General features: G+C 43.4%; 1 protein-coding gene across 1 annotated transcript in view; it reads right to left on the reverse strand.

Annotated features, from left to right (window-relative positions):
* Positions 1 to 15,515, reverse strand: part of LOC126252340 (carcinine transporter-like) — a 115,274-nt gene that overhangs the window by 67,275 nt on the left and 32,484 nt on the right. Inside the window, exon 3 of the mRNA XM_049953228.1 lies at positions 11,675 to 11,899. Coding sequence (XP_049809185.1) covers positions 11,675 to 11,899 — 225 coding nt within the window. The remainder of the gene's footprint in view (positions 1 to 11,674; positions 11,900 to 15,515) is intronic.

Consider the following 15,515-nt stretch of genomic DNA (forward strand, 5'->3'; position numbering starts at 1 on the left):
TTTATGTCAGGTTGTACAGTAAACTTTGTGTGTGAATTACGGTTAGTGTGATAGTTCATTGTATGTCAGAGAACAGATTTAGTCGTGTGTAGTACATCTACGTTATGTACAAAATCAGTGGGGTTGTAGTAAGGGTAATTTGATGATTACAAGGGCAAGAGCACGTAAAATGGCAGACGATATGAGTCGGGAAAGAAATGAAATGATGACAGAGAATCGGGGTAGCACTGATAGTTTACACGAATTACGTGAAATCAACGACGAAAGAGAGAGCAGTTTCGGAAGCGTGAGAGCCGGTGCAGTGGAATTTAGTGAAGCAACAACGTTCGATCAGTCAGCTCGTGGCCAATTAGCCAATCAGGAGAAAAGGGAACAATACGTAGAGCCGGTTATTGTAGTGCATGAGTACGGAGAAATTTCTCCTAGAGGGCGGAGAACACCGACAGAAAATTTCAGTGAGGTTCAAAGATATAGTTCAGGACATAACAGTCCAACGCAAATGTATCGCGACGAATTTTGTGCAAGTCCAGAAAAAGTAAGACAAGACGGGAGACGAACACCCGCGAGTTATGACGGAGGGCAACCCAGTAAGAAACAAGATCTAGGCGTAGGTGTGGCGACCATTTTGGACTATCTATAACGTCTATCAGAGGATGTGAAGACAGTCCGTACAGAAACACAGGCGACGAGAGAACGTCTGTCACAAGAAGTGAAGACAGTCCGTACAGAAACACAGGCGACGAGAGAACGTCTACCACAAGAAGTGAAGACAGTTCGTACAGAAACGCAGGTGACGAGAGAACGTCTATCACAAGATGTGAAGACAGTTCGTACAGAAGTGCAGGCGATACGGAGAGAAACATCTGAAGTTAAGGACGAAGTCAGAGCCATGCGAATAAAACTAGAACGTGAAATAGCGGAAGCAAAGCGGACGGCAAAAGAAGCAAAGATAATTGCGAAAGGCGCAAGAAGAATAGCTAAAGAGACGAAAGAAGGAACAGAAATAACGACAAAAGTGGGGAAGGTAGTCATAACTAGATTACAAACGAGAGTGAAGAAAATTGAGGAAACTGTAACCAGTAAAAATACGGAATCGGAAAACGGATCGTTTTCGGCAGAATTCTCTGAATTTAAGAAAAAGATCAAGAATGAATTGAAAGTACTATCAGCTGACGTTATGTCGAAAGCAAGATCGGGCAATGTAGACCCTGAAACTGTTCAAAGAGTGCAAATGACGTCGACAGTAGAAACAAACGCAGGGGTCAGGCGTGCAGAAAGAATTTCTGAGGACTGAGTCGTACATCTGATGGAAATCGACACGCGATCGCACAATGTAGAAAGAGAAGGAGGAAGTAACGGACAAAGTTATCACGAAAATCAAACGATTAGTTTATCTCAGGACACAGACAGGATTATCGACTCGCAGTACAGTAACGGATCGTCCGGGACAACGACGTACTGCAATGGTGTTAACGGATCCAAGAAACGTACAGGAAATGAGAGGAAATGTAGAGTTCGAAAATACGCGCAAAGAAGCAATGAACAACAGTAACTATCTGGTGACGAGGCAAAATAGATACGACGAAAAGGCATTTGACTACAAGCACTTTCTTTCTGTAAGAAAATTTCAACACTTCAAAGACGACAGCATGTCTTGCATCCAAAAACTTTCATTGGTCAATTCAACTTAACTTTACCACCGCAATGGCCACTGATCTACAAGTTAGATTTTGTATGTTCGCACATCGAAGGTGCCTCTGCGGAAAGTATGTGGAGCATCGCTAGAGATTGTTCATCATATAAACAATTTAGAGATGATTTCATGAACCGATATTGGTTGCGTGAAACGCAGGACAGAACAAAGCAAGAAATCTTAACGACAAGGGACTTAGAAAATTCTGGCTTCAGAAGCGTTGTAAAATTTTTCGATAATATGTTAAAAAGGAACCAGTATCTCGATGACCCGTGTAGTCCGGGGGAGATCATCAGAGTTTGTTACATGAAGTTGCCGTTGTCTTACCAACAGACATTGGCAGGACGATGTGGGAATGACGTGTGGACTTTAAAAAGCATTCTATGGGAATTGGAATTTGCATTTAGTGAGCAACAATTTCGGGGGAAAAGAACAGCAAAGGAGGCACAAAAAGAGAGAAGAAATGAAAACGAAAATAATAATCAAAGCCAAATTTGGCCAGCCAGTGCGGGAAATAGGCAAAACAACTTTGGAGGAAACAGAAACGGAGATAGTCAAAATCAGGACTGGAGGAATAATAATATATGGAGAAATAAAGAGCCACAGAACCGTGGGTGGCAGCAACAAAATAATTTCCCATCACGTAACTTCAACAGAGAAGATAGGCCGCAAGTCGAGCAGAACTGGAGATCACAGGCACAACAGAATCCACAGATGGTTGAAGTTAGACCACCAAATCCAGGGCGCGGACAAGGTGATCAGAACAGGCAGCAAGATTGACTAGTACGACGAACAGGTGCAAAAAGGAGCGTACCCGTTGATAAACAACGAACACAGGAAGTGAACATAATAGGATACGAAGACGACATACGGGAACCATTATTAGAGGAGAGAGAGAATAGTACGCAGAATGACATTTACCCTATTGTAACGGTAAAAGTAGGCGACATATCTTGCAATTACAGATACTGGAAGCCAACTTTCTGCTATTTCAGACAGTGTGTTTGACCGATGCAGAGCGTCAGTCAACCCGCCAATGTTAAAAATCCAAAAGATTAAAGTCAGTGGTGCGCTACTTGGTAAAAGCAGCGACATTACGCAACAAACTAGACTGGAGTTAGAATTCCAAGGGCATAAAGTTACAGCAAATCTCTATATCATTCCGAAGCTTTCCGCCGAAATCATCTTAGGGATGGATTTCTTGACCGAAGAAAAAGCAATATTGGATCTTGGACGTGGAGAATTGACGTTAGGGAAAACTGATAGAGCAATGATAAGGTTCAATGAGCAAGCCATTAAGGCGCAAGTACCTGCAAGTTGCGTAAAACTGCACTTTGTGAGAGAGCGTGAAGATGATATAGAACAGGATCATGAATATTACAGTAAAAACATTAGTCTGGAAGATAAGAAGCCACAGATAGCTGAAATTCACGAAGAAATTAAGCAAAAGTTAACGCAAATTGAGAACATAAAGACAGCAGAACGAGGGGGCTTGAAGAAGTGTTAAAAGATCATGCAGCAGTTTTCCTACCAAAGCCGGGAGTAATAAAAGGATACCAATACAAATTTCTGGTCAAGAAACATTTCCCATTCACAGTGCGAAGTTACGATATTCCGTGGTCTTATAGAGAAAAAGTAGCAAAAGAACTTCAAAGAATGCTGGCTGACAGAGTGACAGAACAGGCGACGTCAAAATACAATAGTCTGATGAGAGTAGTGGACAAAAGAGATGGAAGTATACGGTTAGTCCTCGACTCACGCCAAATTAACACCATTATCGTTCAGGAGACAGATCGACCGGAGAGACTTGAACAGTTGTTTCAAAAATTTCACGGAGTATCTGTGTTCTCGACGCTCGATTTGCGCTCGAGTTTTTGGCAAATTGAGATGCAACCTGCATGTCGAAAATTACGGCGTTCCTGGCGTTTCGTACTTGTTACCAATTTAAAAGGCTCCCTTTCGGACTTAACATATCGTTTGCCACATTTATTCGTGCTTTGGGGACAATCTTCAATGATGAGTTAAAGAATAAAATAACCTGCTATGTGGATGACATCCTTATTGCTGAGAAAACTTGGGAAGAGCATAACGATCTTCTGTGGAATGTTCTAAATAGATTAAAGGAATATGGAGTAACTGTAAATATTACAAATTCGTGCTTTGGGAACAGTGAAATGGACTTCTTAGGGCACATTGTCTCGGCCAAGGGTATAGCTACAAATCCTGAAAGGATCGAAGCTATTGAAAAATTCCCAACACCAACCAATAGAAAACAATTAAGAAAGTTTCTTGGGGTCATTAACTTTTACAAAAAGTTCATATATGTGGAATGTTTAGGAAAGCCACGCTTATGTGCATTAACAGGCAAGAAAACACCGTGGGTACGGGACGAAACAGCTGACAAAGAATTTCTTGCGCTGAAATCAGCACTGGTGAATGCTTCCATACTTGCTCATCCAAACCTGTCCCAGACTTTTTCATGGCGACAGACAGTGCAAAAACAGGAATTGTGGTTTTGATATACCAAGAGTATGAAGAGAATGGAGAACCAGTACATGAAACCATCGCTTTCGGGAGCAGGGTGCTGACGAAAAATGAAAGAAATTACCCTGTAACTAAATTAGAAGCATTGGCCATAATTTGGGGGTTCATGTAATATAGATACTTCCTGTTTGGAAGAAAAACGAGGGTATATACTGATCACAAAGCACTCAAATTCATCCTGACTGCCAAGAGTAAATTGACAAGAGTAAATGTATGTAAAATATGTAATTTATGTCTAGAGTAGAGAGAGTAAACTTTGTAAAGGATCCTATAAAATGTAATGTTTTACTTTGTATAAAACTAAAAAGGATGGAAATTGTTGTAAACAGATGGACGTGGATGTTTGATCTCAGAGGACTGGCACGCAGAAGAGGGAGAGTGTTTGGCGTAAGTGGAGTACCGGCCACAGTGGGACAACAGCGAGGAAAAATCGCTGTCGCTTTCCGTGGCCGAAGTAGGTAGCCAGCTGGCGGGCTGATGGCCCATGGAAGGCACCCCTTCTTCCGGAGCGCTCCAGCTGACCGTGAAAGGGCCAGCGTGGCGAGAAGTAGGACCCCTGCGGTGGCCTGCCGTCACAACAAGCGGCAGGCGACACAACAGCTGTCCATCAGAGTAGGGAGTCCAAAGCTTGAATGGCCCAGCGGAGAGGAGGGCGGCTCACGGCCGACTGCCCATTCTCTCGCTGCAGACAACGAGGTTGTAGTGGACGAACACTGACTGAGAGGCAACAGTAAACACAGCTCGTGTGGATGCATCCAAAGCCTTCTACACTATGGTATTGCAGCTGTATACATAAGCATATTAACATCTCCTGATCCTAACTGTCACAAAATTTCCCTATCCAAAAACAATAGCTGATGAAACGTAACATGAAGAAAGAAGACTAGGTACACATTTGAGATTGGAAGAACACGAAGAATGAAATAGGAAACAGTGACACAAGTCCTTAGTCGCCATAGAAGAGTATAGGTTCCTAAAGCCCTGTCAGTACACAGCACAACATCTGTGCACTACTAACTGAATCGTCATCTTACACCTCTTGTACCAGCCATAGTTCTGGCAGTCCTGCAGCTAATTGAAGAGGCCTATTGTACGTCGGAGGAGATTCCTGAATGATTACCATTGTTGCTGAATCACCATCGAGCCGTGGGTCCGGGGTTCCATCAGCACCTTTCAACAGCGCCACAAATGCATTAATCTACAAGTGTAAAGTGTTGTGATAGTGCCAGTGAAAATAAACATGGTTAGGTTGGTGAATATCAACGTCTTTCTGTAACTAAGTTCAACTGATGCGTGTTCTAAAACTTTTTCAGGATCAGCAAAGGACATCATAAAAACGACAATAATTTATCCACGAAATAACATATTTATGTCTTATTGTATTTTGTATTTTATCTTTTGATTTCATATTATTATAGATGTATTTTTCTATTATGTTTTGTGTCTTAATATTTCATTATGCAGTGTCTATGTATGTTTTTTATGTTTATTTTTGTGTGATTCAATGATATGTTTTAATGATATGTGTGTTTCATGATAGTAGAGTGGCCACGAAGTATTAAATTGATATTTATCTTGTATTTCACATGTCTACACATGATACAGGTACTGGGCCTGTTCAGAACATATTAAAAGGTATTTCATGTTTGAATTGCAACACAAACATCAGAACAGAAAAACGCCCAGAAACAATAACACGTTTTCTAAAAGTTAACTCAACTGAGAATGTAATTACTTGTTTAAAATAACTAAATGTAGGTGGCCACTCTAAAAAATTTGCTTATGTAGAGTGAGAGGACCTTAAGTCTAATGCTAAGATCTGCCGTTTCATAAGGAGTTAAATTTCGTAAACGTTGTTTGCTTGCTTTTTTTTTTGAACATTTTTGTAAGGACATGAGACAGTGTTCGATGCAAATCGTAACTCAGTATTGTGAAAGAAAGAGAGGCGACACTAAATGTAAATGTTCTCATGCCAAATATTAAAATCTAAGGCAGTACTCATGATTGAATGCAGCAATGAATGAGATTAGGAATGAGATGGGATCTTAAATGTTCTTTGCTCAGGAAAATGAGAATTTTACACTGCGCATGATGACACTATGAGAATCATCCTGCTTGTATAAAATTTCCAGGAAGGAAGGAAGGAAGGGGTTATGGAAGGTGGCTTTCATTTGTGACGTTCATTTCGCAGATTATTCTGCATGTTTGAAGTAAATAAACCCATATAATGGTTAATTAGTCTAATTAGGTGGATTAGGAAGAGAGATACATGATGATTAAACACATGTCTGAAATAATACGGGCTTTGGTAATGATAAGATTTAGTTGCATGCTGTAGGTGTAAGCAAAGTAAATTTGCCAGTGGAGGCAAGGAGTGGACGGGCGCAGCTGGGGAGGCGAAGGCCGGTGAGCGGCGGAAGAGCATTGTGCAGGGGCCGGGGGTCCCAGGGGATGGGGCCACTGACCGGAAAGCATCAAAAGGAACACCGCCGGGTGTCAGGGGAGAGAGAGAGAGAATGTCGAGCAGACAGAGAGCGTCCAACATACGCGCTGGCACCGCACGGTCGCACGCTGTTTTAGCGGCAAATGGGCTGAGCTCTGATTGGGCAGTTCATAAGAAAGTGCAGAAAACACTGAGGGTCAACGCCCACTGTTTGAACAGAGAAATTTTTGGATAGGTGGAGAAATTGTATCACTCCGCGAGGGAGATGTAGGAGGCCTTTGCAGCGTCGGGATTGTCTGATTAGATATTGGCGGCAAGATTGTCACAAGAGCATCTTGCTGAGAGAGGTAGGGGGGAGAGCGTCTTGTGCCGTGAAAGCGGACAGTCGCAAAGTTCGGTAGCTCTGAGATAGGGACTTAGATTCTGAATACTGTGCTGTGTATGATCTAGAGTCTGCAGCTACAGTAAGACATCAGCGTCCACGATAGGCATTGCATTAACTACTAGTATAATTACAGTTGATTCCGCCTTATAGGCTGGCAGTCACCATTGAACATAGTCAACCAGTGCACAGAGCTATCATACTGGTATTGCACGTTAGTACAAGACACAATGGGCTGCACCTTAAAGGTTGTTGAGCCAGTCTTGAAAGCGTTGTATACCATTTAGAGGAAATATAGGGCTTGTGGTGTTAGCAGTTTCTGAGTAGTTTATTCTGCACAAGATATTTGAGAGACTTATCTTAATTCTGCGGCTTCACAGCTGCAGTCTTCACCCCAGCAGTATCGACGGAGCCAGCAGGCTGGTAGACGGTATTGTAAAACTTGCAGCAGTGGCAGTAAAGTTCAGAAATAGTTGTTGGATCGTGTTCTTGCCATCCACTGAACATCCGTGCAGTTTTGCTTACGATTCGTTACTGGTTATTTGTCTTTTTGCATGTTGTTTGGTTTGTTTCTTGGTGACGGTGTCCGAAGTACGTTTTATTACAGACACAAAAGAGATTATAGGAACGCAGTCAGATTGCATTTACCATTTGCTTATCCAGGGGCATAATTAAATCTAACTTCGCATCAACTTAACATTAAGAGCTGAGAGCCAATCTTACCAGTGTAGTATGTGTAAGAACAGTGTACAATTTGTTTAATTTGTTTTCATTCATGATTTGTTCAATATGATCTAATTTCTATCGTGAGATAATTTACAGTAAATACAAGTTATTTACAATATCGCTTTTGATTCAGTAGTTAGTGGTAGTTAGCCATCACTGTCACATTAATATACTTTATTCATGTTTAATATCGGCCACTACCTCAATAGGAAGACCTCCAGGATGATGTCAATGAGATTTCCTGAACTCACTGTTACTGTCTTCCACAGAGGATTTACAACTGTTGCGGTCTCACCTTCGTAGATAGTGGCCTCAGTTTTCATGATTTCAGCTGCGATGTAGGCATCTGGTACCTCACTGCGCATTACCTCTTGACTAATGACGTCATCATTAGTTGATGTGTCAGTTCTGGCTACCATAAAACGCTGTATCTCTTCTTTTACTATCTGCTATACGAGAGAAACAAGGATCTCTATCTCCCTCTACAGTTTCTGCCCTCTACAGCTCCCTCTAGTACCACGGATTGATTTGATTTGATTTGATTTTATCAGGAAAGCAAAAGCAACATTGGTCAAGCCCGCTGCTACCAGCACCGAAACAGGGTTTATTGTGCGGTATCGTTCCCTGTGTCTCTAGTAAAGCTAATCAATGCCCTTGAACAGTGCTAGGAGATCCTTTACCGATGCTCTGCTAGACACAATTTCTTCAGATCTGGTTGATCTAAATATTCTGTGTCTTTTACTCTCCAATGCCTCGCATTGTAAGAACAAATATGATGCGGTTTCCTCGCCCACACCACACATCCTACATTTGGGGTCTTCTTCTATTACCCCATTGTATTTGAAATTCCCATGGTCTGTCAATAGTCTAACCATGAGTTTCATTTCTCTCCAGTTTAAGCCCAGGATTGAGAGACTTTTCTTAGAACATGGCTTCGGCATCAGTACCTTGGCATGTTTTTGCTTTTGGATGCTAGCCCGATATTCTACGTGCTGTCTCCTTGTCCAGTGTCGTAGTTTTATTTTGATCATCGCCTTTTTGATTGTCAGGACAGGTTCCTGTCCAATAAATGGTGTCATCGTCCCTATCCTGCCCAACCTATCTGCTTGTTCATTACCACTAGTACCACGGAAGTCATTCCCTGATGTCATAACACTGCCCTATCATCCTGTCCCTTCTCCTTCTCAGTGTTTTCCACAAATCCTTTTCCTGTCCGATTCTGTGCAGAACCTCCTCATTTCTTACCTTATGAGCCCATCTAATTTTTAACATTCGTCTGTAGCGCCACATCTCAAATGGTTAGATTCTCTTCTGTTCCTCTTATCCCACAGTCCATGTTTCGCTATTGTACAATGGTGCGCTCTAAACGTACATTCTCAGAAATTTCTTCTTCAAATTAAGGCCCATGTTTGATACCAGCGGACTTCTTCTGGCCAGGAGTGCACTTTTTGCCAGTGCTAGTCTGCTTTTGATGTCCTCCTTGCTCCGTCCGTCATTGGTTATTTTGCTGCCTAGGTAGCAGATTTCCTTAACTTCATCTACTTCTTGACCACCAATTCTGATGTTAAGTTTCTCGCTGTTCTGATTTCTGCTACTTCTCATTATTTTGGCCTTTCTTCGATTTACTTTCAATTCATATTTTGTACTCATTGGACTATTCATTTGATTCAGCAGATCATGTATTTCTTCTATTCTTCTTCACTTTCACTCAGGATAGCAATGTCATCAGTGAATCATATCACAGACATGCTTTCACCCTGAATTTAGTCTCATTCCTGAACCTTTGTTTTATTTTCGTCACTGATCCCTCGTTGTACAGACTGAACAGTAGGAACGAAAGACTACGTCCTTGTCTTACATCCTTTTAAATCCGAAAACTTCGTTCTTGGTCGTCCTCTCTAATTATTCCCTCTTGGCTCTTGTCTGTACTCGTCTTTCCCTGTAGCTTACCCATGTTTTCCTCAGAATTCCGAACATCTTACATAATTTTAAACTGTCGAACGCTTTTCCAGGTCGGCAAATTCTATGAGAGCGTCTTGATTTTCTTGCTTCCATTATCAACCGCAATGTCAGAAATGCCTCTCCAGTGTCTATGCGTTTCATAAAGCCAAAGTGATCGTCATCTAACACAGCCTCAGTTTTCTCTTCCATTCCTCTGTATATTATTCTTGTAAGTAACTGCATGAGCCGTTAAGCTGATCATGCGATAATTCTCGCACCAGTCAGCTCTTGCAGTCTTCGGATTTGTGTGGATGATATTTTGCCGAGAGTAAGGTGATTTGATGCCGGACTCATACATCCTACACACCAAGGTGGATAGAAACCAGTAGTACTTACTTCGTCCGACTCTTTTCTGTTGCATTTCCTCAATTTGCTGGTACTGTGTGATGAACTCCTCAGCTAATGTAAGATCCTTTATCAGAAGAGCTTTGAACGTATCTTCTGCAAATTGTTTCATCAAGTGCGAGGTTTTGTTGAGGTCTTTCATAGTCTGACTGACCATGTGGCACAGGGCCAAAGCATACTGTTTATAAGACTATGTCGTTTCACATGACGTTGGGCCCAGTCCTTAAATCGCACTTCTAGCAAGTGGATTTGCTATTGGTCGTCATCAAACGTTTCTTCAGTACAGCCTGGAATTCGTCCCAGCTAAAGGGCTTCTCTTCGATGTTCTCGAACAATCTCTTGGCTGTGCAGTCCAAGTAAAACAACAAGTTTACCAATCCATCTCCTCATCCCACATGTTGCATTTGGCGAATGTATCGGATCCTTTTAGTGATTTCGTTCGGTCCTGACCTTCGTCTTCGGAATACGCTGATGGATCTCTGAAGTGCCGTTTAGGAATCTTTTGGTTAACTGAACATACGAACTTTGGGAGCTCTGTATTGCTGGTATTCCAGTTGCTGTCCGTGAAGACGACAGGTTAGTGTTGGCTAATGTTGGAACCATGGTGATGTAGACGTTCCAAAGTACCCACTATCTACACCAAACAATGTCACATAATAGCCAGAATCAAGTCCAAATTCGAAAGCAGGATCATCAATAAATTACGAGGGTGACTCAATGAATAATGCCCCAATCTTTTATTTTTATCTTTTCTTACAACTATTACTTAATAGGATTTTTGGAAAACGTCCTCTCAGGCGCTTCAAATTTGGTGTTTCATCTACACGCATGTAGCGTTTCTAATAATTCCGACATATGACAGGTCTATAATGAATCATTAGAAGGACGTCTGCGCAAGACAATCGTTACAAGTAACGTGCTGTCACAATCATCGCTCCCAACGTGGTGGACTGCGGGGATGGCATTATCCGTGGAGACCGGACCGGCGCATCACAACTCGATCGTTGGGTCGACACAGTTTGAAGATGATGAGATCGTAATTCAAGGAATGAAAACATGACTTCGGGTACAGGACTGTACACAGCACTGGAACAAGGCCATAGAATGTGATTGGGACTGTGTAGAAGAATGGTACATGTCAAAGAAATGTTGACTGATACGGTTGTCAAATTCTAACTCTTAAAAATACAGCTGTTTTGAGAAAATATTATGGAGCATTATTTGTTCAACGACCGTCATATAACACCAAGTACTGAAAGCACGTTTATTACGAACACGAACGTACAATCGGAACAGAACTCACCTGGGTGGAGAGTGCTGCTGTTAGTACATACATCGAATATTTCAGAGTGGGTAAACGTTAAAAATATAAGAAATTCCGATTACCTTTCGTAAATATAATATACTAAATAACTGATCTTTGAGAGCGGTTGAAATGGCGACGTGCAGAAAACAAGACACTAATACCAACCACCCTGTGCCACATCGCATGCAGCACTGCATGTGGCAATACATTTCAATTGTGGTTTGAGGCACTCACCTGTCACCAATGTAAAACATAAAAACTCCAACGGCGGTGGAAACGACGTGGCTCACGGAATACACAGTATTTGGGTACAGTTCCTTATCGCACACCCAGTTCCCTTGGGAAGCGGCAGTCACAGAGAACCATGTGGTGTCGTAGTCCCAGCCGTGGATACAGGCCGTCGTTTCGTTCTCTTGCCCTGGCGTCTTCATTTGGCATCTGCTGTATTCTCCATCTTCTCTATGAAAGTCAATCTATTTCAAAAGCACTGTTGATATGAGAGTACATTTTTTTTATAAATACTTTTTGAGTAGCCAGAGTGTGGTTAACAACTTAAGAGTAGAATGGTCAACCATTGTTCGATTTCTGATAACAGAAAATACACCAGACGATGAAAGAAATAGTTTGATAACAAACCAGACATATGAAACAGCATAGAAATAAACGTGTTCTATGTAGCTTGTGAAAAATTAGAGTATATTAATTTCCATTACATCGTCACAGAAAACACAAAATAGTATAGTTGCTGAGCTGAAGTGTCACCTCTCTTATTAAATTTTTCTCGGGTGTATTCTTTTATTCTCTCTAGAGACGACAGCACACTGTCGCATAAAATGTCTACACAACAATGTCAACGATCCGTAAGTAAAACGACAAGTAAATGAGTGAACTACTTGAAAAACGTAATAATTTTTCTGGGTCACCGCATTTATGAGCTCTAGCCGCAGATATTTTTAAGAAAAATTCAGTAATAAATGCGAGTAGCTATTTATGGTTATCTGAGAGGATTACCTTCTAACTCATCAACCGTCTGTTAGCTAATAATATAAGACGAAGTCCATACCATCCAGCCGACGGAGACAAAGAAGGTTATTAGGAAATTGTGATGTCTGATTCAAGTAACGTGGAGACATCAAGTCACATGTATTATACACTCCTGGAAATGGAAAAAAGAACACATTGACACCGGTGTGTCAGACCCACCATACTTGCTCCGGACACTGCGAGAGGGCTGTACAAGCAATGATCACACGCACGGCACAGCGGACACACCAGGAACCGCGGTGTTGGCCGTCGAATGGCGCTAGCTGCGCAGCATTTGTGCACCGCCGCCGTCAGTGTCAGCCAGTTTGCCGTGGCATACGGAGCTCCATCGCAGTCTTTAACACTGGTAGCATGCCGCGACAGCGTGGACGTGAACCGTATGTGCAGTTGACGGACTTTGAGCGAGGGCGTATAGTGGGCATGCGGGAGGCCGGGTGGACGTACCGCCGAATTGCTCAACACGTGGGGCGTGAGGTCTCCACAGTACATCGATGTTGTCGCCAGTGGTCGGCGGAAGGTGCACGTGCTCGTCGACCTGGGACCGGACCGCAGCGACGCACGGATGCACGCCAAGACCGTAGGATCCTACGCAGTGCCGTAGGGGACCGCACCGCCACTTTTCAGCAAATTAGGGACACTGTTGCTCCTGGGGTATCGGCGAGGACCATTCGCAACCGTCTCCATGAAGCTGGGCTACGGTCCCGCACACCGTTAGGCCGTCTTCCGCTCACGCCCCAACATCGTGCAGCCCGCCTCCAGTGGTGTCGCGACAGGCGTAAATGGAGGGACGAATGGAGACGTGTCGTCTTCAGCGATGAGAGTCGCTTCTGCCTTGGTGCCAATGATGGTCGTATGCGTGTTTGGCGCCGTGCAGGTGAGCGCCACAATCAGGACTGCATACGACCGAGGCACACAGGGCCAACACCCGGCATCATGGTGTGGGGAGCGATCTCCTACACTGGCCGTACACCACTGGTGATCGTCGAGGGGACACTGAATAGTGCACGGTACATCCAAACCGTCATCGAATCCATCGTTCTACCATTCCTAGACCGGCAAGGGAACTTGCTGTTCCAACAGGACAATGCACGTCCGCATGTATCCCGTGTCACCCAACGTGCTCTAGAAGGTGTAAGTCAACTACCCTGGCCAGCAAGATCTCCGGATCTGTCCCCCATTGAGCATGTTTGGGACTGGATGAAGCGTCGTCTCACGCGGTCTGCACGTCCAGCACGAACGCTGGTCCAACTGAGGCGCCAGGTGGAAATGGCATGGCAAGCCGTTCCACAGGACTACATCCAGCATCTCTACGATCGTCTCCATGGGAGAATAGCAGCCTGCATTGCTGCGAAAGGTGGATATACACTGTACTAGTGCCGACATTGTGCATGCTCTGTTGCCTGTGTCTATGTGCCTGTGGTTCTGTCAGTGTGATCATGTGATGTATCTGACCCCAGGAATGTGTCAATAAAGTTTCCCCTTCCTGGGACAATGAATTCACGGTGTTCTTATTTCAATTTCCAGGAGTGTATTTACAAACAACTAATGAGGAAAGATGTGCCATCCGATCAGGAGGAAAGATGGAACAGTATTTGTTGTACTTGCTACAACAGTGAGCGTAGAACGCACTTCAATAGTTAAATATGGGCGCATTTCTGAAACACTAAGAAGAAGGGGGAAAACGAAATTCTTCCACAAAATTAAGATCTGTACTTACTAGAATACGAGGAAAGGTTCGGTTAGGCGGAAATGTACGTACATTAAAATAACATCGTAAAATGAAGAAATTCTAAGGATTTTGTAATTGATTCCTGAATATAACATCCCACTGTCGACGGAGTACTGCAACGAAAAGAAATTTCGAGAGACAGTCAATCATTTAAAAATCGTCCGTCAAGAGGCATGCGGGTGATCGCACATCAGTGAACAGTTCCGGCGTTACCTCGACGGGTAGCGAGACACCGGTAACGGGACACAGACGCAACATTTCCTCTTGAACTGTATTCCTAGCTGTGAATATGAACCATCTCCAGCTGCATAATGGAATGACGATAGTGACAGTCTGTGCTGCAGGGCGAGATACTATCCTACATCTTTCGACTCCAGAAACCACAACGTTATCTATTACTGTAACACTTTTTTCGGGAAGGTGAGCACGGAAGGGAGGGTGGGGCGGGGTGGTGGTAGTGGTGTGTGGGGGGTGGGGGGGGGGTGGAGGGTGGATAGAGCAGAGTGGATAGGGGCCTGGCCTCGGTATCTCCCTCACTGTGAAGGGATTGAGAGTGGTAAGGATAAATCAGTAGTGGGACTTTTTTCTTGTTCTTTATTTTAATTTTTTTACTGGATCTACAGTACATGCAAGTAGCACCGCATCCTGCGCTAACGAAACGACACATTCCTGTGCCGAGGCAATTTACGAGTACATGGGAAACGGAAACTGTACTTCGTAGGACGATGCAGAAGGATGCGTCGTTACTCTCCCAACGCTTGATCGTCCAAGTATGTCTTCATGCATGTCGTAGGTTATTCCACAAAATCGGTCGTGTTCTCGTCAGATCAGTCAATGGGTATCTTCTTCTACTTGTTGATGATCCAGCTGCGTGGAGGGTCGCAAGGTACACTACTTAAATAACTAGAAAAATATTGCCCGTACCTTGGGTTTCGTACAATCCTACAATAACATTCGTGTAGGTAGTTCAGGTCCATCGTCAAACAAATAGTTCACTGAGTGCCACAGACCCACGTGTGCTTTGGTTTTGATGCGCAAGAAATCCAGTTGATCCGGAAAAAGTAGAAGCCGAAATGCGATACGTTCCGCTGTTACTCGTATAAGGTACACCAAAATTTGTTGCAACAAGCACCATACATCTTCTGCTCCGCTACATCTGAGACGGTGCTCATCCGTGTCTGGTACTCCGCATTCCGCGCATATAGACGAGTGCGCCATATGTATCTCGTGGAGCTGCGATCGGGTGACCTGTTTACCGTTGACTGCGATGTACCATGTTGATCGGACTTTATATCCAGCGTA

The sequence above is a fragment of the Schistocerca nitens genome, chromosome 4 (assembly GCF_023898315.1).
Source record: "Schistocerca nitens isolate TAMUIC-IGC-003100 chromosome 4, iqSchNite1.1, whole genome shotgun sequence".
NCBI classification, from domain to species: Eukaryota; Metazoa; Arthropoda; class Insecta; order Orthoptera; family Acrididae; genus Schistocerca; species Schistocerca nitens.